This window comes from Natator depressus, chromosome 1 (assembly GCF_965152275.1).
Source record: "Natator depressus isolate rNatDep1 chromosome 1, rNatDep2.hap1, whole genome shotgun sequence".
Taxonomy (NCBI): domain Eukaryota; kingdom Metazoa; phylum Chordata; order Testudines; family Cheloniidae; genus Natator; species Natator depressus.
Window position 1 is genome coordinate 121,490,516 of NC_134234.1, and position 22,341 is coordinate 121,512,856.

The window sequence follows — 22,341 nt, forward strand, 5'->3', positions numbered from 1 at the left end:
TGTCCAGTTTTGGGCCCCACACTACAAGAAGAATGTGGAAAAATTGGAAAACATCCAGCGGAGGGCAACAAAAATTATTAGGGGACTGGAACACATGACTTATGAAGAGAGGCTGAGGGAACTGGGATTGTTTAGTCTGCAGAGGAGAAGAATGAGGGGGGATTTGATAGCTGCTTTCAACTACCTGAAAGGGGGTTCCAAAGAGGATGGATCTAGACTGTTCTCAGTGGTAGCAGATGACAGAATGAGGAGTAACGGTCTCAAGTTGCAGTGGGGGAGGTTTAGGTTGGATATTAGGAAAAACTTTTTCACTAGGAGGGTGGTGAAGCACTGGAATGCGTTACCTAGGAAGGTGGCGGAATTTCCTTCCTTAGAAGTTTTCAAGGTCAGGCTTGACAAAGCCCTGGCTGGGATGATTTAGTTGGGGATTGGTCCTGCTTTGAGCAGGGGGCTGGACTAGATGACCTCCTGAGGTCCCTTCCAACCCTGATATTCTATGATTCTATGATTGATTCTAATGAAGCCAATGGGAATCTTTCCATTTACTTTCATCACCTTTGGATGAGGCCCTAAATGTTTTAATTTATTCACCAGAAAATGTCAAAATACAACTGCTTTCTGTTATTTATACCACATATCATCTGCTGTCTTTTTCACTTTGGGAAGTGTGTTGGGGTACAGTCTGTGAAAGATCATTTAAAGTTGTATTGTAGCAAAATAAAGGAAGCTTTAAAACCACAAAACATATGTTCAAAAGAGGAATAAAAATAGCTGCCTCTGGCTTAAAAAGAATCACTAAATCTTAAAATTACTAAATTCAGCCTACTGCAAGAGGATGCGAGAGATATTGCATCTTGGTCAGCTGATTAATACAGCTGTAATGCCACTATCTCAAGAAAAAAACATTTTGTCTTCCTCCCTGGGTGAAAACAGAAGTGCCACTAAACAAATGAAGATAGAGCATGTAAATATTTTTCATCAAAGCAAAAACCACCCGGCCTCACTATCTAGTTCAGAGGTGGGCAAACCACAGCCCGAGGGACCGTCCTGCCCAGCCCTTGAGCTCCTGGCCGGGGAGGCTAGCTCCCGGACCCTCCCCTGCTGTCCCCACTCCCCCGCAGCCTCAGCTCGATGTGCTGCGGGGCTGCGAGCTCCTGCTGGGTAGCACGGCTGTAAGAGTTGCCGGCCTGCCCTGGTGCTCTAGACTGCGCGGTGGTGTGGCTGGCTCCGGCCAGGCAGCGTGGCTGCCAGTCCTGATGCTCTGAGCAGCATGGTAAGGGGGGTGGGGGGTCCTGGAGGGCAGTCAGGGAACAGGGAGCAGGGGGGGTTGAATAGAGGGTGGGGCGGTTAGGGGCGGGGGGTCCCGGGAGGGGGCTGTCAGGGGACAAGTAGCAGGGGGAGTTGGATGGGTCGGGGGGTCTGAGCGGGACAGTCAGGGGGTGGGAAGTGGGAGGGGGCAGAGAGGGGGCAGGGGCCAGGCTGTTTGGGGAGGCACAGCCTTCCCTACCCAGCCCTCCATACAGTTTCGGAACCCCGATGTGGCCTCAGGCCAAAAAGTTTGCCCACCCCTGATCTAGTTGCCTCTTCTCCCTAAACTTCCTCCTTGTCTGGTTTTGCTCCCCAGGTAACATACCACTTCCATAACATGTGCACTCCACTGAGATAGGAGCTGTAGTCCCTGGAGAGAGAGATCGAAGAGTTTTCGATACTCCGCATCTGTTTTCTGAGCTTCCTGACGGCCAGACCCAGTCACTACCTAGAACAAAATAAAGTAAACACAAGTATTTAAATGCACTGTGTGTGGCACTAAAAAAACATTTTTTCTTTGAAATTAAAGATTGGTGCTGGTTAATATGCACTACACCTTGCATTCAATACACCAATTACTGCCTTTTCAGCCCATATATTTACTTAGTTAAAAATTCACAAATTCTAGAAATAAAGTACTTGTATCCTTTATCACCAAAACGTTACAGCGGACTAAGTCAAGAAGACAGCCCTCATAAGGTATGAGGAAAGATGTGCCTTTTTTGATGAATGCTCTCCTAACCTCTATTTTTATTCATAAAGCTATTTGTATGTTCTTAGGCTATGAGTTTGACATGCAATTCCAAAGAAAATGCCCCACCTCTTCTGGAATGTACTGGCATGCGAGAAGTGTGATGAAGTCTGCAAATACAGAATTAAGGCTAACACAAACTTAGTCCACTCTCAAAAGCTTGTGCAAAAACATCATCAAGAGATCTAAGTGTTTAAGTAAGGTCATTTTAACATAGTCTGAGGTTTACTTACATCTCATGCATCTAATTGTAGCAATTACTCAAGTGCAATCGGCACAAACAGCATTAACCCACCTCACTGTTGCTGTAACGAGCCAATTCTGAAATGAAGCGCATATGGTCTTCTCTGATCTGGATCATCTGCTCACATATGTTGTACTGGGGACTGCTGCTGGAAGAGGTGCATGTCCATCTATTTCAGAACATGAGAAAAAACAAATCCTGACCTCACAGACATCACAAATTGATATCACATACATGACTTCCCTCTCTCTGGCCTAGAAGTATTAAAGAGCCCAAATAATGCTTCTTTTTAATCAGATGAAAGGGTTGCTGTTGAGAGATACAAAGCCCTCCTTCCTTTAGGAAGCACAGGATCAGGAATAAACCCAGTCTCAGAGAGGACTGCAATGCAATGCAGAACAATACCGATAAGTCAAGATCTATCCCTCACTCAACTACATTATGAAAAGGTCTTCGCTTTGCTCATGTTTAACTATAATGCCTGCCACTTACTGTGTGTTCCTGAATACAAAATTTCATAACAGTATAACCTCAGAAAAAGACAAAGGGCATGCTACTATTATCAAACATGCCAAATTGAACAACAGCAACGAAAAAACACTACCCTTATGTTTTTAGCATCTCAGAATGCTCCTCACCAAATGTATTGCCCATATTATCATTAGCATATGCACAACATAGCCCAAGGCAGTAATCCAGGGACAGTTCCTCAGATGGGGTAAACTGCCACAGGCCCACTGATTTTACCAGGACAATGACAATTTGAACCACAGGATCTTCCCCTCTCCCCAATATTGTGCTGCATTCCTACCTGGATTTGTTTTCCTCGTAGTGGGCACTAGTCTTAATGTATCTTGCCAGTTCAATCTGCATATCACCAAACAGCGGGACCACTTGCAGCTGCTGTACTCAAGGAAAAAAAACCAAAATTATCTGGCTTAGTTAACAGTGTTATTTTGTTAAAGACAGTTTAGTAGGATGACAAAAACAATGTACAGATCTGAACAATTGAGAGTATCCACTCATGAAAAAGTATCACGTTATTTGGTTGCAGTATAATACTATGTATTTTAAATGGGAGAAAAATCACCATTAAAATATAATATTTTATGAATTCTAATTAGAACATTACTCTCTTAACCAACCTTAAAGAACTTGTCGATCTTGGTCAAGTTTATTCTTTTTTTTGCATCCAATTTATAGATATTACTGACACTTCCATCCATCAAGTACAATCCAAAGCCCATTACCTGGAAAAAGAACAAACCATATAACTTTTCCATAAGACAAGCTCGCAAATAGTGATTCAGCTGAAAATAAGACTATGTTCTTTTATCATAAGAATACACAACTGGTTAACACACCACAACCACACACATCTAAAGCACACCAGGCACTTTTCAAAACTCCCAGTGACAAAATATGAGACTCACGAGTACGTAATTAATTTTTCTGTAGTACTTTAAATTTACAGTCATGTCAGTGTGTAGCAATTAATATTAGCCTGATAAACAAGACTTAGTTGCATAAAGATTAGACATACAAAAATGTTATCCCATTTCATTTAGAATGTGGCTCTTTTTAGATATTTCATTTAAATTCCTATTTCTTATTAAAATGATGGATGCAGAGTTGGTTATGTAACAGAAGTTTAGGTCAACCATTGTCAAGCTGCTGCTTTTTATAGCCCTCTGTTTTTAGATTATACAAAAGAGAACTATGGCACAGCCAAAAAAAAAAAGTGATTAAATTCTGGAATTAATAGCGAACAGTTATAATTCTACACAGGCAATAGGACTTACTTAGTACTAGAAATCCAGAACTACAGTCCATAATACCTGTGCATGTTTAACGGCTCAGCAGCACTGAGCACTGATGGGCACTTCAGAGATCCTTACAGGTAGAATGTATCCAGTACATTCTGTGGTTCTTTCAGGGTGCCAGCATATCTCATCTACATGACAAATACTGTACCTAGTTCTTTGGAGATTAAATACCCCAAGCCCCTCAGAAGAGCTTGTCCTACTTGAAAGCATTTTAAGAGCTATTCCATATTTTTAATCTATATAATTTCATCTATTGAGACATTCAGCTGAAAATACCATACTTAAATGAAGTACATTTTACATTTCCCCTCATCCACCACAATATTATATATGCAAGTTCCAAACACTAAATTTATCTACCAACTGCTCAGTTTAATCATAACTTGAGCTAACTGGTCCCTGGAAGGAATACAACTGGCAAATGAAGTTTCAATATGCAGAACCACCTTCGAACACCCATTTTTGCCCAAACATGCTAAATATCGAAAAATAAAATGGATTAGTTCAATTTTGCCTTCACTAAAACTCTATAGAAACATTTTCCCACCCCAGGCTTCAGTTCAATTAGATCATCTCCAATATGCACAAAATAGAACTAATTAGACACTTCCTAAAATCAAGGATTTGCAGTGTGTAATACATGTAGAAGAAAAGGAGGCGATACGGGAAAAAGGAAGTGGCAAAACTTTATATAAAGACATTAATCATCATGAGTTATTTGGCTGTCTGTTTCTGGCAAACAGAGGACTGGTTGAAGTGAAATTCACAAGCATTTGTGCCCTTCTCCATTACAGTTAAACCTTGCAACACTTTAAAAAAAAAAAAATCCTTACTTTTAAGAGCATGTGTTTCTCACTGGGTGTTAGATACATTTTATTTTCATAGTAGTCCACGCACAAATTCACAATATCAGCCAGCAGTTCTTCATAGCCAGAAATCACCTCAAGCTGTTGCTGTAAAGACTAGAAGACAAAATAAAATAAACAAAATAAAAACATTAAGTCTACTAATTATACACATAAGATGTCAGCAGTTACTACAGAACTGCATTAAATGCCCCAATAGCAACTAAAAAAGGAGGACTTATGCTCAAATAAATTGGTTAGTCTCTAAGGTGCCACAAGCTTTCGTGAGCTACAGCTCACTTCATGTGTGTGTGAAACCAAACAATCACTATGTTATCAAATGAGCTCAAACAGGAAAAAGATAAAAACACATTTCCTGTGGGTGAAGGTGAACACTTTTCACAAAGCCATCACTCTATCTCCAACATATCAGTTCTCATCCTCAAAGGAAACCTGCACAACACTTTCAAAAGACATGCCTTGGACCTTTTCTTAACTTTGCTCAACAGTAAAAAGTGTGGACTGGATAGACACACTGGCTTTATGGCTTATTACAATAATCTATAACCCACTAACAACTCCCCCTCCCCTGGCTGTATTTCCTCCCACTTCCTTTCCTCCCTATGACTGGGGGGGTGTTTACAGGCCACTTCACCTTGAATGGTCCCTGGAAATACGTGTTAACTACTTATACTAAACAATCTGTCCCATCAAGTATTGAGCTGTAACACTCTGAGAAAGTTTCCCAGACCTGAAGAAGAGCGTCATGTAAGCTCAAAAGTTTGTCTCTTTCACCAACAGAAGTGGTCCAATGAAAGATATTATCTCACCTGCCTTGTCTCTCTACAGAACTGAGTGCGTTTTTAATAGCTTATAAAATATTTTCTATTTAGTGTAAGATTATGAAAACTTACTTGTGTAATCTTGTTGTGATTAGCAAGGAACATGGAGAGGTTCTGGGATTCCTGGATGGACTGAGGATCAGCCATTTTACGCAGAAATTGAGCAGCTCTTCGGAAACAGAAAAAGAACCCAGTTAAAGGAAAAAATTAACAACATTTCCCTATAGCAGAGCCACTCATGAGCAAGTCCAGTCACTCCTGATTGAAACTACATATATGTCAATGCTACCTCTTGGTCAAAGGTAGATGACAGCTCTTATAGAATCAACACAGATGCTTTATTCACTGCTCAGACAAGATCACAGTAACTGCATTGGTGATGTTGATCCGACTGTAATTACCTGTGATCAAGCAAAAGAGAGCACACCAGACACTACTAGACTGTTTTGTTACACCCTTCTGAGAATGTGAGATTCAAAACAGAGGTTTAAATTTTGTAAAACTGTCCTTGTCAAAAGTTGGTTTCTTAAGAGGCCTCATCAGACCCTACTTGAGAACACCGGTACTGGCACCCCCCTCTTACAAAGGTGGTGACAATCTCCACTAACAGTAGGCTCACTGGCTCCCATGAGTCTTAACTAGCTAGGATGGACATAGATACAATTCACAGTTTATGAATCAAAGCACCCTCGGCATCTCACCTAGCAGTGAGTGACACTGGCTTATACTCAAGGAGAGTTAGGAAGAGATTATCAACTGGTGCGGGTTGACACAGCTCCACGGAATTCAATGCCAACTTATACCAGTTGAACATGGAACCTTTAGAGAATAGTGTCTGTCCCCTCAGGACATTGCTCTGGAAGAGAAGGTCAATCAAAATCCAAGGGTTTTTAGCCACAGAACAAAAAAGAATTCCTCATAGGAAGAAAACCTCAGCCCGGAATGGAGGCTTCACAGTTAAACATGGGTAAAGCGCAGACCTCTTCTTAAGGTAGTTGAGTGAGGGATAGATCTTGACCTTTTGGTATTGTTCTGTACAAGACTTTGCAGATGCTGTTGTGGAGGCAAACACTCTCTTTGCTTCCTGCATCTGCCATAGCATAAGACTTTATCAATGCTACATGCTGCGATGTCAGGCTGAGAATGGGGTTTTATTCCTGATATTCTAGCCTTCTCCCCCTCTCATTTCATCTGTAAATCACAGGGACCTGTCAGAGCAAAGCCAGAGGGTCTTAAGGACAATTAGATCAATGGCCATTGACAAAAGATCAACTGTGTTTGCTAAAAGTGGGAATTCTGTAACTGGAAAGAAAGAATTTCTAAATTAAAAGATTTATCAAGCAGTGTATTCTCATTAAATTTAAAACATAATGAAAGACAGGCTGAAGGACTCTACACCTGGAAATCTATTTTGTTACTGTAGAAGAGCAGAAGGAAAACAGATTTGCTCAGATAGTTTTTTCTGTCAGTTCACCTTTAGTTTCACGGTATTTTTTTTTAATGTAGATGGGATTACGTTTAAATAATATAGGTGCTGTAAAAAGAGCTACTACTGCCATCTTGTGCGGGTTCCTGTATTTCAATAACAGTAAGCTTGACAAATACTTTCTTATAACAATGTCTCACCGCTTGTAGGCAGAGTGGTCATTCTTCACACTACACTTCATATTTTTCAGCTCATCTAATACTGCAAACATGTTGATGAACTTGCCCAAAGTGATCAGATATGCTTCAGACACAAAATCCTTCCTCCTCTCTGCATGGCATAAGCGCTTCACCTCCCCACAGAATCGTTCAATTGCATTTCTCTAGTGGAGGGAAAGAGCAGAAATCCATAGTTTAGTAAAGAAACAGTTTCAAAGTTTTACTTTCACTGCAATATCTAGGTCAATGGTTCTCAACCAGGGATATGTATCCCCCCCGGGGGTAAGCAGAGGTCTTCCGGGGGTACATCAACTTACCTAGACATTTGCCTAGTTTTACAACAGGCTACATAAAAAGCACCAGTGAAGTCAATACGAACTAAAATTTTATACGACTTGTTTATACTGCCCTATATACTACACACTGAAATGTAAGTACAATATTTATATCCCAATTGATTTATTATATGATGATATGGTAAAAATGAGAAAGTAAGCAATTTTTCAGTACTAGTGTGCTGTGACACTTATGTATTTTTATGTCTGATTTTGTAAGCAAGTACAGCAACTCCTCACTTAACGTTGTAGTTATGTTCCTGAAAAAATGCGACTAAGTGAAACGATGTTAAGCGAATCCAATTTCCCCATAAGAATTAATGTAAATGGCGGGGGGGGGGGGGGTTAGCTTCTAGGGAAATTTTTTTTTGCCAGACAAAAGGCATTATATACATTTTAAACAAGCAATTGAATACAGGTATAAGTTTTAAACAGAGGAGGTGCCCCTGCCTTACCCTACACAGGCACAGCCCACTGGCACTGGAGACAATGAGGCAGGCAAGGAGGCTAGGAGAAGCAAGTTGCGCAACAGCAGCTTCCCCTACTCTGCAAGCACCAGGGGCAGGGGAGGGGCTCAACCCTCAGCCCACCCACTCCCCCCCTTCCCCCAAGCCCCCATCCTTGACCCGCCTTTTCTCCCCCCCACCTCCTCCCCCTTCACATCGTATGCTGCGTCCTCGCTCCCCCCACCTCCCTCCCCTCCTTCTAAACGCCACCGCAAGCCAGCTGATTGCCGCAGGCAGAAGAGGGAGGGGGGAGACACGCCAAGTCCTCGCCCTCCCCCCCCCCCGGCACCTGCACGGGGCAATCAGCTGGCTTCCTGCGTTTGGGAGGCAGGGGGAGCCTGTGCACCAAGTCCTCGCTCCTCCCCGCTCCCTCTTGCCTCCAAAATGCCGCAAGCCAGCTGATTGCCACAGGCAAGAGGCAGGGGAGGGAGAGGGGAGGCGCACCAAATCCTCGCTTCTCCCCCCTCCCTCCTGCCTGGGGCAATCAGCTGGCTTGCCACATTTAGGAGGCAGGAGGGAGGGGGGAGGAGCGAAGACTTGGCACGCAGGCTCCCCCTCCCACCCTGCCTCCTGGCCGGGGAAATCAGCTGGCTTGTGGCGTTCCGGAGGCAGAGGAGGGAGGGGGAGTCTGCGCGCCAAGTCCTCGCTCCTCTCCCCTCCCTCCTGCCTCCAAAACGCTGCAAGCCAGCTGATTGACTGCCTGCTTTCTCCACAGCTGGCAGCCTCCTTATGCCCCCTGCCCTTCCTCCCCACAGCACCTCCCGCCCACCGGCAGACCCCGCGGATCAGCACCTTCCCCCTCCTCCTCCCCGCAGCAATCAGCTGGCTTGCAGCGTTTTGGAGGCAGGAGGGAGGGGAGAGGAGCGAGGACTTGGCGCGCAGACTCCCCCTCCCTCCTGCCTCCAAAACGCTGCAAGCCAGCTGATTGCTGCGGGCAGGAGGAGGGGGAAGGTGCTGATCCGCGGGGTCTGCCGGTGGGCGGGAGGTGCTGTGGGGAGGAAGGGCAGGGGGCATAAGGAGGCTGCCAGCTGTGGAGAAAGCAGGCAGTCAAACAACGCAAGAGTGGAGCATTGCACAGCTTTAAACGAGCATGTTCCCTAATTGAACAGCAAAGTAAAAACGAAACAACGTTAACCGGGACGACTTTAAGTGAGGAGTTACTGTAGTTTTTAAGTGAGGTGAAACTTGGGGGTACGCAAGACAAATCAGATGCCTGAAAGGGGTACAGTAGTCTGGAAAGGTTGAGAGCCACCAATCTAGGTGATCTCCTCTCTCTTCCTATAAAGTCCTTTACTGGTAGAATGCTACTAAAGTAATTCATCATCCAATTCCAAAGTTCACTTAGAAGACATCTGTGAGTAGGAGTGAGACAATTCCATTAAAACTACAGAATACTTAAGGATAAGACAAGCATTCAGAATGACCTCTCCAGCTCCCGATATGTTACTAATCGGTATGCTTAGCGCAGGTGACATTGCAACAACCATAGGATTTTGCTGGAGCATGAAGTGCAGTGGCTGAGATCAAAATGTTTTGTTCATTTTCTTTAAATGACTTTAAATTTTATTGTTCGAGTTTGCAGTTTTCAAATTCTTTTGCGAGGAAGTCTAATTGATGCTGTAAAAAGGATGTTCTCCATTACTCGTAGAGCACCTTAAATGCCTTGAATGGAACAGCCTGGTTTGCACTGGGCGATGGTGGGAATGCTGCCTTTCTACTCACTCTTCACCTTCTCCCCCAGTAGCTGCCTCCTCTCTGAGCTGGGAGTTCTGAGCTGCAGCTGCTCCTCACTAAGCTGCCCAGCAGCAAACACAGCCCACCATATGAGATGACAGGCTAGGGTGGAAGGAAAGAGAGTAGCAGACTACCACTAAGCGTTCCTCTGCCGGACCGTGAGAGATTCAGGGATTCAAGAGAGGAAGCCCAAGAAGCACTCCATTAAGCTCTACCCCAGTCCCGTAAGTGGAGCTGCTTTCACAGGTTCACTTGGAATCATAGAATATCAGGGTTGGAAGGGACCTCAGGAGGTCATCTAGCCCAACCCCCTGCTCAAAGCAGGACCAGATCCCACTTCTCTCCTCAAAAACGACCATACAAGTCCAAGCCATGGGAGCGAAGTAAAGAGAACCATGCTGAACAAATAGCTCCTCCCTTCCCTTCCACTGACTTGACTGATGATGGAAGCTTAAAATATATATAGCTTTGAGTACCTTAAAGACCAAAGAGAGTGACGAATCAGAGAGGACAACTCAAGGAGATATAACCAGCAGAAAGGATTAAAATTGCACAAAGGAAATACCTGGAAACTTTTCTTGGTATTTAACAGTAAAATGGGTCTATTAAGACTTTGAATTAGTGTCCGAAAGGAAGCAGTATACACACAACTAGCTAGACAAAATGCAATAAAACAGTGGTTTTCAATCTTTTTTCATTTGCAGACCCTTAAAAAAGCTTTTAAATGCAGGTGCGGATCCCTTTGGAAATCGAAGACATGGTCTGCAGACCCTAGGGATCTACAGGCCACAGATTGAAAACCACCGCAATAAAACATAAAAATACTATAGGGAGCAATCCTACAATGGTCCTTAGAGAAGGGTATGAACTAGATGACTTGATAGGTCTTCTACATGTCTAAATGCTTCATATAAATAATAGAAATTTACAAAAAATATCCCAGCTACCATTCACCTATCATTAATTGATGTAAAGGAAATATCTGTGCAGCCATATGCTACTAACCAGATAAAAACATATTAAGCATGCATAGTGTCCAGTGGAAACCTACGCCCCAGCAAACATAGGCCCCAGTCCTGTAAACCTAAACCTACCTAACTTTATTCATGCAAATAGCCCCACTGATTCCAACAGGAATCACAAGTAAGGTTACTCAAGTGCTTAAGTGTTTGCAGAATAGAATCAAAGGTCTTTGGGCAAGAAGAAAACTGATTCACTCTACAGCTTAGAAGAGATGTTGCAGTTGCTTCTGGGAAAAACAAATGGTCAAGTAAAAGTGAGAGTAAATATGGAGAATGAAAAAGAAAGGAATTTTAAACTGTGCAAGAACTGTGTGTGGAACAAGAAGCTGAGCACAGGCGACAAGTCACATCCACAAATATGACTGCACTTAGAAGACACACTAAGTTTAAGTGACATGTCCAGGACCATAGCCTCTCCCATGTAAAATCTTTACAACATTTGGTTCCAGTAATATAGTCTTTGAGCCAAGTCAGCTAAAGCAGAGCGCATAACACCACAGCACATAAGAAAACAAAACAAAACCTCTATTACATAGCTATTGGTTTAACTCTTTTTACCTGAAAGTACATAAAATTCATCAGTTTTGTGACCTCCGGCTCCAGAACTTCCACAGTTTTTTCATAAATTTCTACTCGGTTAGGCTGTTCATTACATTTAACCTGAAGAGAATCAAAGAGATAGTGATACTGAAAAGTCACTCCCAAATAAAACTTCAGCAGAGAGACAGCTCCAGAATGGCACATCAAACCAAGAAAATGTATTCTACTGCTATTTATCCAAAGTTATGGCTAAATTGTTGTTTTTAACATCTCAAACACGGTTTTCAGGGACTAAAAAAAAATTCTCAGACCTACCTGGGTTCTTATAGGGCAGAATTCTTACTCGGCAGTATCTGTGTGCCTCAGATAATAATGAATTTAGCCTATAAACATCCCTGTGAGGTAGGGCAGTATTTTCCCCATTTTATAGCTAGGGAATCAAGGCACAGTGACATTAAGTTACTTTCCAAGTGTCACAAAGACTGTGACTGAGCGGAGAACTGAACCCAGATCTTCCGAGGTCCAGTAATTTAAACAAAAGACGATCCCCTTCCTTCCATGTCAGCACATTTTATATTTTAGAAAGACCCTAAAATCAGAACGCTGTCAAAAGGGGATTGTGGTTTCATTTGCTTTTCCAGCTCATCTTAACTCTATTTTCAAAAACTTCTGTTTTTCAGGCACTTAAGTCCTAACTTTGGACTCCCACCACCTGTGTGCGTTATATAAATAAGCACATGCACCCACATGCATGAGCACACACACAAAATCTGGATTGCCTCAAACATTTAGAAAAAGTGACCAGACCCAATATCCTATTTGACAATCTCCAGAGCGGTGTTTAATACCTAGTTTACTTTATCAACTAACAATATGTTCAGCTGCCTATCACAACCACTTTGAATTTAAGCTTTAAATGCTTGCCGGCACTACAATCTCCATTTGTTTTCTGTTAAATGACATGGGAAATTTTGGTGTCAAATTAACACTACTATCAAAACTGCCCATCCAGTGCACATTATTGCTACTCTATTCGCAAACCAGCCAGGAGGAAGTTTAATGCAAAGTGACATGAAATGCTTCCTTAATTCCCTCACCAAAAAAACATCCAGTCCTCAGGAGCTGAAAGTTTTGCTTCAATAACATTCCCAGTCTTGCTGGTTCAGGACTAAATGCTCATTCTAGAGCGGTAAGGTTTATCCATAAAGCTAAGTATCCACAAAATCAGGAAAGAACTTGAGATGAAAGTTCAAGCACTGTCTGACAACTGAATTTTGCTCCTTTACCTGAGGAATGGCTCTTGAGCAGCTTCTCCATGTGTACAGCATGACTGCATACTCTTGACCGTCTTCCAACATTTCATTCTAAAATAAAAAAAATAATTAGTATTAATATGAGAAGGATGGTAAATACAGAAAAAAAATAAAAACTTCCATTATTTCTCTCTCTCTATGACACACACACACCCTGAGCCAAACAAACGTTTTTCTCTTACTAGGATGTACACATAACAGGTCACACATACTGAATGTTAACTGATATATCATCTTAAATACAGGTTTCAGAGTAGCAGCCATGTTAGTCTGTATTCGCAAAAAGAACAGGAGGACTTGTGGCACCTTAAAGCCTAACCAATTTATTTGAGCATAAGCTTTCGTGAGCTACAGCTCACTTCATCGGATGCATTCAGTGGAAAATACAGTGAGGAGATTTATATACACACAGAACATGAAAAAAAATAGCATGTTCAAATTGTCAGGTCATACTGTTTTTCTTTTAGGAAAGCAAGTTCTCTATGGTTAAGCACAACTCAACCTGATTCATCAATTATGGAAACAATTAGTTCAGCTACTGAACATGAAAAATTAATCCTAAAGCTAAAAATCAATCTGTTCTTAGTCATTCATTTCAATAATATTCTACCATGAATGAATATGGACTATTTAATGCAATGAATATGTATCAGATTACTAAATGACACTTTATATCCACTGAAATATGAAATCCAAGAGGTCAAACTTTGCTACTGACAAAACCAAACAAATATTAAGCCTGAAGTATGTAATATTTTACAAATTTAACACATTAAAAATCCCAGAAAACAGAACAGTTACACTGGGAATATATTAGGATCCATGGGTTTTTATATGCAAAACAAGAGAGAAGTCTGAATGCTTTAGTATTACTTTCAGGGACAGGGGAGAAAAAAACAACATACAGCAACCCCTGAGGTCTTGACCAAAATGCTAGAGGAGTAGTGGAAGTTTCAAGCACAAAAGATAAATTTATTCTCTGACAGTCAGAGCCTGGCTGTTGATAATACTAGCTTAACTTGGAAAACTGGAAAATATAGAATCCCTTAAGGAAGGCTTGGGTACAGAAACTTCAGGCAATATTGGCAACCTTATGGCTGGGTTCATCTGAGATGCACAAGAAAAGAGTGAGCTAGCTATATTTTTGCTATGAGAGATCATTTCTGACAGCTATGCCTGTTTGAAGTGTGGTTGCTAACTTTGGTTTCCTATTTTCTCCATGCACGTTCATCCCTCTGTAAGAAACTTTTGTCAAAGATATATGCCTCTTCGCTCACAATTTTTTTTTTTTTAATAAAAAGAGTATATGTTGAAAATGTTTACTTACCATATTCGAATGAACAGTAGCTTGCTCAATGTATCTTGCAATGCCTGTGACAAATGCATTCCTGTCTTCAAAATTAGTATTGAAGTTTGGCTGCATGAAAGAAAATAAACAAACATGTAACCCTTGGGGAAAAATTTCAAATGCTGGTATTTATTTACTTTTCCAGAAATTAATGGGAATCTGTGACCCAGGGACCTCTTGGTACCAAGAGGCAGAGGGCACAGAAAGGGTTTAAAGGGGTTACCTGGATCCCCTAGATCAAGTATATGCATATATATACACCAAAGGGTGGCATGTAAGGTCTCTACCAAAAGCCAGTAGCTCACTGGTGGTCAATCATTTCAAAATGTATATATGAATAATATTTCAGTAGTCATGTATGCATGTTGATAATTACGTTCTTAAAATCTGTGAGTTGGGGTTGGTCACCAGAAGGTGATAAACAAGTTCCTCCCAAGCAGGACATAGAAGACACTTATCTTCCTGTCTGGTCATGTACTGTGTCCCTCTCAATGTAAATCTATTTGCATACTGATCCACCAAGCTAATCAAAATTGCAAAATCACAAAAAAGAAAAAGCTGTTGGGGAATCAAAACAAAACAAAACCAAAACAGCCAGGGGTGGTATCCTGTTTGTGAGTGTAGAAAATGGATTTTTGGGATATACCTGGGAGCACTAGCTCACCTTGGATCCTTCATCATAGGGACAAGCTACCAGCATGCATGTCTTATGAAAGCAGAATCACAGCCAACCAGGGCTGTTAAGCCCTGTCACAAAGACTTGGGTTGTGCTAAACTTCATTAGACAGGAAAGTATCTTGCTAATTAAATGGAGGCTCTAGAATGTGTATTATGCTTTTATTTTCTTGGTATCTAGTTGTTTGCAATACTTCTACCGACTTCTTATTACTTGAACCTCTATTCTTTGTTAAATAAACTTATATTCGTTTTCACTATAAACAAATGTAAGTGCTGTGAGTTAAGCAAAGCAGTGGTCTGAGGGCAGCTGGTAAGCTGGGGGTACTGTTCCTTTGGGAACAGCAGACCTGGAAATTCTGTGAATGTCCAGTGGACCAGAGGTTGCATATTCCAGGGGGACACTCAAAGGGTTCGGGGGTTGGAGTGTGCCCATTGCTAACCTGCAGAGGTTGAGAGGGGAGTGCTTGCGTTGGCCATGGTTAGTGGCATCAGTGGGCTGACCTCTGGCAGGTTCAGACAAGGCTCTCTCACACTAAGGGTAGATGGTAGTGAGGGGCCTCACAATCCTGAGTACCTCTGAGGAGCATCACAGACTCATAATAGATACTCCTTACCTGGTAAAGCAGAGATGACGGAGGGGGTTCAATACATGGTTGTTGATCCGGCAATGGTAATTCTTCCAAGAGATCCACATTGGACAAGGCATCCTCTAAAGTAACCTGAGCAGTCATTTTGTCTCTGTGGGGGGAAAATTATGAAAAAAGGCTAATATGAAGAGCAAGGGAACAATTTATTTCTAGTGTGGGAAATGCACAACATCCCTCACACAGGCCCACTTAGCTAGAGACCATCCCAGAAGAGACAGTGTCAGACTGAAACCTCATTAGTTTCAATACGAATTAAAAGGAGTTTCAGGTTCCACACCTGCTCTGCATACTCCTGCCAATTTTTGTGTTTTTAAAATGTTTCTTTCTCCCCATCGCAGTGTGACAGACCCACACAAACAACAGAGAAAACTGACTGACGATACAGCAGAAAAATAGAAACTAATTGAACAAAGCGTTGTCAAGGCAAGCAAACTAGAAAAATAGGGAAATCCTGTTTCCTGTAGTTTCTTTCACTTATAGTAATCTGGGGAGAGTCTTGTAACTAAAGTAGGTATAACATTTTTAGTTGACGACGCCCCCTTAGGGCATTTTCCATGATTTTACACAGTTGCTACCACCAGCTCAACAATTGTGGGAGAATTAAATATAGACATGGTGTCAGCAGCCACTAGCATTTTAAACACAATGGTATCTAGAGCTGCTCTGATTAAAATTAATGATGTGGGACTTAAAAACCTGAGGACCACGTACAGCCTTGTACACACTAGCCCTCCCATGGTTGATACTGCAAATGAACCTGAACCGTCGATAGCTATAATAGGAAATTTTATGGTGAAAAATGACAGCACACCTGTATCATACTTCCATCATTACAGTACTACAGTATATTGGTTTAACTGGATGTTTCTGTGCATAACTTTCAAACCAGACCAATAGATTGTACACATTAGGGTTAGCAGACAGCATGAAACCACTAGTTTACAAGACAAGACTGGCCCTTCCTCTAACCACAGTTTTTCTATCGTCTCCTTAAAAGTTGGAACAACTTCCAAAAAGCAAAATTAACACGTGCATCTTACAGGAGACATCATCTGGTACTACCCATCAGGCTCAAAACACAGGGGTTCCATAGGCCTTCAATACATTTAGAATAAAAATATTATCAGTAATTAGCATTTATATAGGACCTTCTTCAGAGCATTACAGAACTCTTTGCCAAAATGCATTATTCCCATTTATAGGAAAGAAACATGCACGTTTATGTTTATTGACTTGCCAAAGGTCACAGTGAGTCAAGTGGCAGAGTCAGGAACAGAATCCAGATCTCATGACTCACAATTCTTTAACCAGTAAACAACACCGCCTCCCTACTTTCTTTTGCATAAAACTGTACATTCCCCCAGCAGCAGCTATGGGGGGTGATTGTCATCACAGCAAGCACTTCCTTTAAAAGAAAATAACTAGCTCAGCTGACACAACAAATCTACAGAGTAACCAGTTTTCTATTTTCCAAGACTGATCTGGTGTTCTGAACAACAATCTTCCAACCAGGATTTTGTTCCACTGTGACGCCTTAGAATACCAGTGCACACCCCATTGGTGCTGTAAACAGTGAGCAGGGGATAGATTCACAAATTCCAAGACCAGAAAAGACCACTGTGATCATCTAATCTGACCTCCTGTATAACTAGGCTTGCCAACCCTCCCAGTTTTGCTGGGAGTCTCCTGGAATCAGGCCCTACCTCCCGGAAGCTACTGCAGCCAAACTGGGAGATTTTGGGAGCTAACAGTCTGGCAGCGCAGCGGGGCTAAGGCAGGCAGGACCCTCACTCCGCACCAGTCCCGAAAACGGACAGCACCGTCCCTGCGGCCTCTGAGGGATTGGGGGGCAGGCGGTCTCTGTGCGCTGCCCCCACCCTGAGCACCTACTCCGCAGCTCCCACTGGCTGGGAACTGCAGCCAATGGGAGCTGTGGGGGCAGTGCCTATGGACAGGGTCAGTGCGCAAAGCTCCCTGCCCCCCCCCCCCCCCCACAGCTAGGAGCTGCTGCCAGAGGGATGTGCCGGTGGCTTTCGGGAGTCACCCAAGGTAAGCACCGCCCTGCACCCCCACCCCCTCCCGCACCCCAACCCTCGCCAGGGGTGAAAGTAACTTAAAGGGTTTACTGGTATGCTGGAGTCCTGAGCAGTGGGCGGGGCCTCAACCAGAAGGGACGGGGCCTTTAAATCCCCGGGCCCTTTAAATTGGGGCTCCGGCAGCAGGGCTCTGGAGAACATGGGTCTTTCACCGCTTGGGAATCACATTCAAACCCTAACTTAGGCCCAAAGCTGGCAGGTTTTAAAAACAATTTATTTGTTCACATCAAACTTACTGCACAATTTGCAGAGCCTACTTTAAAAAAAAAAAAGAAAGAAAGAAAAAGGTGTAGGACTGGAACAAAAGGTGAGTGTACTGGCAGAGCTGTACTGGGAAACCTGCACAACACCTGCCTATACCTAACTCAAGCTATTTCACCAGCACTAGGTTCATCCACAGAATTAAAATCTAAGGTAAGGCTAGAGAGTCTTACGGCTCAGTTAGCAACACTATCACCGAGTAGACCAATGCAGCTCAACAGTCATAAAACTCCAATTACTCAAGCAAGCAAGAACAAAGATGTGCAGCATAAGTAGATCAAAATATAGATAAAGTCTCAAAATATACTTTCTGAAACTGCATGAAAAACTGTTTTGTCAGGTCTACACTAGAAACAAAACTGTTTTTGACATCTGTTTAAGGGGAAGCCGTTGCTGGAAAAAATAAAATAAAGTGTTGAGAGAACAGTTCAGTTTCCTAGTACAAACCACAGTCAGATAGCTCTGAACCAAGAAAGGACAGGGTTTTTACACTTGTGGCCCAAGCACTCTAAAAAAACCCTCAAAAAAACCCACCTAAGTCCCCTTGATCCCCAGATGTTCTGTTTCAAGTAGAACAGTCACATTCTTTCCAGCACTAATGGATTAAATTCTATAAGAAGCTCTCCTCTTTACTTCCATCTTCTATCTTCAGACTAAATATTTTAGACTGTTTGCTTTAATGAAATGTTCTCAAATGTTCATTTAAAAAATCCACCAAAGCACAAGCAAAGGAAAATTCTCCCACACTTCATCTTTCCATTCACTTAAATAGTGCATTGCAGATAAAACTCTACTTGGGGGATATGCTAGGTAAAAGAAAAGCTTCCTGTTGCCCATTCAGAGTTTTGCTGGAGAAACACAGATACGCATGTTTTTCAAGACCTGCATTGCCTGATTCTACAATGACAGCCTGTGCCTGGTGACTTCATTTCTCCTGTTTGTCGCACACTGCTGCAATTTCAAACGTTCAACTGCTTTGGAGGTGACAAAATAAGAGTGCAAAATGGTATCGGAATCCTTTGTTCTGCTGATCTAGATACCTAATGGATTGTAATGCTACCATGAATTCAATATTTTTGTTCACCATTCTGTCTCAGGCTTTAACTCTCAGTAAGAGAATAAGATGTGGAAGAGGAACAGGCATCTTCCTGTTTAGTTTTGACAAGTTTGCAGATTTTGTGAAGGAAGATTCACACTTCCTTCCCATCAACAATTAAGCAAGCAAGCTGAGCATCAGTATCTCGGTATGACATGTAAACAGCTGACACAGGGCTCATCTGAACAAATAACCTTACTCGGTCAGCAGATGGTTTTGTATAAAGTAAGTCCCCAACCATGTTACAACATGGTTTGGTCTTGTCCATGTAGATGAGCCAAAACTGTGTTTCAACCCTGGTATAGAATCATACCCTAGGCCCCCTGCATCCCGTGCAATAAGTTACAAGTCTGGAAGGACAGTCTCGCCCAACTAAAAGAAAGGAGGTGCAGGCAGGGAAAAGGTGAGGCTTCTGATATTCAGGAAGATGTGGGTGTTTGATTCTTATTAGCAAAGGGATAAATTGCCACTTTCCCTGTTCCCTATGGGCAGGAGCAGAGGTAATGACATTTGTGGAAGGGGAACCTATTTTTCACCGCAGTAGTTTTGACAAAAACTACCTTCCCCACTGTATCCTTCCCCAGTATTTGTCACTACATCCGGCACATACTGATGCCCAGTTTGCTTGTTAATTGTTGATAGGAAGGAAAGATAAACAGTAAAATAAGTTAAAGGTAACCTAAAATTATTTTTTTTCAAACTGGACTAATGTCTTTAACAGGCTGACAGTGTTTGCATGAAACTAAGTACTGCCTCTTGTTAGTGGATGTTGATCCTGCTGAGAAGGTTAAGTGGAATTTGACAATTTGCTGAAGCAGGTGGCTTATTATCCCACCTAGATATAAGGCAGATGGAAATGGCTCTCAATTGAGAGAGAATCTAGGGTGTGATCTGTGCAGTCCTGATATAGAAACTTTAGGGGCAGCTTGGGAAGAAGGCTACTTGGATGGAACTTTGTTATTGTTAATTTGTTAATAAATCCACACCCCACATGTGGGAGGGGGCAGGTTCTGAATCTACATGGTGGACTTTGAGAGCAGGTTGGAAAAGGTACTAGTCACAGTGTTCTTTTTTGCTTCTTAGTTATGTATAGAGAAGGCCTTCGAAGGGCTCAGAGGTAGTTTGAGGTTTTTTTGGGTTTGGGAAGAGTTTGGCTACCCTGTTGCACTTTTTTTTAATCGAAGGGCTTGTCTGCACTTGAAATTCTACAGTTTATATCCTGGCATTTTAAGCAATCTATTAGGTATGCTAGGCCCAGACATGTGAGCACCTTGAAAATAAGAACCGGGACCTTGAACTGGACTCACTATTCTATGGAAAGTCAATGTAGAGAGCAGAGGACAGGTTTGATGTGCTCACAGTAGCACACATTACTGAAAAGACTGTGGGGTCACCTTTACACATTTTGTTAAACAGAAAGGGACAGTCTCCTTTTGAAGACCACTTAAATGGTCATTTGACTGCAAACTCAGCACCTTAATGAAATAGATGGGTGAAATGCAGACCTCTCAGAACCACTGTTTGAGTCCCTCTGCATATTCAGCCAGACATCTCTGCATCGATTTACTTGCTTGGGGATAGCAGACTGTGGCAACACTCCTGATTTGTTGAGCCTTCATGCAAGTTGCTGATATGAGGAAGGGCAATGCAGTATGTGAAAGTGTACTATGGAATTTTGAGTGCCTGGCAGTTGGATCCGTGTTCCCACTCAGTGTGTAGCAGGCTGGTGCGCTTTAGTTTTACACCCCAGCTTGCCACACACAAAGTCTGCATATAGCTAAGACCAAAGAGAAGGTCAACAAGTAGCTAACACAAGGAAATGATATCTGACAACGGGTGGCTTTTTAATATTGCAAACTAAGGTGTAACAAAATCCAATGGCTTGGATTTGAAGTTAGAAAATTTCAAAGTGGCAGTAGTAAATTAATAATTAAAAATGGCCAAATGGGACAACCCCACGTAACTATAGGCTGGTTAACTTGACAGCGATCCCAGACAGTCACAGAAAGGCTGAGGCAAGAGACAACCAATAAAGAATTAAAAGATGGGAAAATAATTAATGCCAATAAACATGATTTTATAGAAAATATGAGATTATAATATGAGCTGCACTCTAGCTGCCCAGCTTTCTTGTCAATTTCACAGCTCCTGCCCTGAAACTGACAAGACAGCCAACAGCTGATGTAAGTAAGTGTCTACAGTGCAGTGTCTACACAGATATTGTGACATCTTAACTACGCCTCTGGTGGAGGTGGAGTGATTCTGTTAGTGTAGAAGGGCACTTACATCAGCAGGAGCAAGACTGTAGTGTAGACACTGATGGTTGATGTAAGCTGCCTAACTGTGTAGTGTAGACCAAGCCATAATCTTTAATGTATTTATCCGAACAATACTCCTGGTGAGGTAGGGAAGTGCTATTATCCCCATTTTACATATGGGGAACTGAGGCACAGAAAAACTAAGTGACTTGCCCAAGGTCACACAGGAAGTCTGTGTCAGAGCAGGGAACTGAACTCGGTCTCCAGAGTCCCAGACTAGCACCCTAGCCGCTGGGCTATCTATTGTCCAGAATATAAAGATGTATTTCAAAATATCTTCCAGCCCTGACTAATTACAATAGCAGCTTTTCTTGTACAACTGGGTCTGCAGGGCTCAAACTGGAAAGAGTACGAGAGAGGTACACAGCAACACAGCTCTCACAAGCTGTCATCTTGCACTCAAGAATTTAAGCATTCATTTTAAAGTTAAAAAAAATAACCCTCATGGTTGTGCAAGAAATCTTCAAAACTTGAATGTGCCATTGCTTATGTAGGGATGCTTGCTTGCGCTTGAAACAAAGGCAGAGAGCTGCGAACAGCATTTGTTCATCTCAGTAAGGTGTTAGATCAGATTCTCAAAGTCGTAATTTAGGTGTTAAAATTGTTAACTATTTCATTGCTGGTTAAAGCATATAAAAAGGAGAGGGAAGATCATATTATGAGGATCGGCACAGTCTGCTGTAAATGAAAATACCACCACTTATTTTCCACCTCCCTCTTCAAATCATGGAGTCAAGCCCAAATACTCTTGATAGAATTCAGCAGAGCACCGGAGCTCCACTGAGATTGAGGCAAGTCCAAAGAGCCCACCGGAGCATGCATGAGCATATTCTGAAGGTCTGAACAACCTACTGTGAGTGGCATCCCATTTTATCATCTCCAGCATGCGTAGTTTAGCTTGTAAGCAGAGCTTTGAAGAACACCCACAAATTTTTTTTTTCTCAATTCAAGTCCTAAACTAGATACAGAGAAGGACACTAAAATCAG

General features: G+C 42.2%; 1 protein-coding gene across 3 annotated transcripts in view; it reads right to left on the reverse strand.

The window, feature by feature from the left end:
* Positions 1–22,341, reverse strand: part of CYFIP1 (cytoplasmic FMR1 interacting protein 1) — a 139,637-nt gene that overhangs the window by 91,987 nt on the left and 25,309 nt on the right. For all 3 annotated transcript variants that reach the window (XM_074965759.1, XM_074965750.1, XM_074965768.1), the window contains exons 2-12: positions 15,551–15,674; positions 14,238–14,327; positions 12,884–12,961; positions 11,616–11,717; positions 7,443–7,624; positions 5,889–5,985; positions 4,963–5,091; positions 3,449–3,553; positions 3,115–3,206; positions 2,355–2,472; positions 1,634–1,756 (exon numbers count right to left, since the gene is read on the reverse strand). In XM_074965759.1, the coding sequence (XP_074821860.1) occupies positions 1,634–1,756; positions 2,355–2,472; positions 3,115–3,206; positions 3,449–3,553; positions 4,963–5,091; positions 5,889–5,985; positions 7,443–7,624; positions 11,616–11,717; positions 12,884–12,961; positions 14,238–14,327; positions 15,551–15,667 (1,233 nt within the window). In that variant the 5' untranslated portion in view covers positions 15,668–15,674. The remainder of the gene's footprint in view (positions 1–1,633; positions 1,757–2,354; positions 2,473–3,114; positions 3,207–3,448; positions 3,554–4,962; positions 5,092–5,888; positions 5,986–7,442; positions 7,625–11,615; positions 11,718–12,883; positions 12,962–14,237; positions 14,328–15,550; positions 15,675–22,341) is intronic.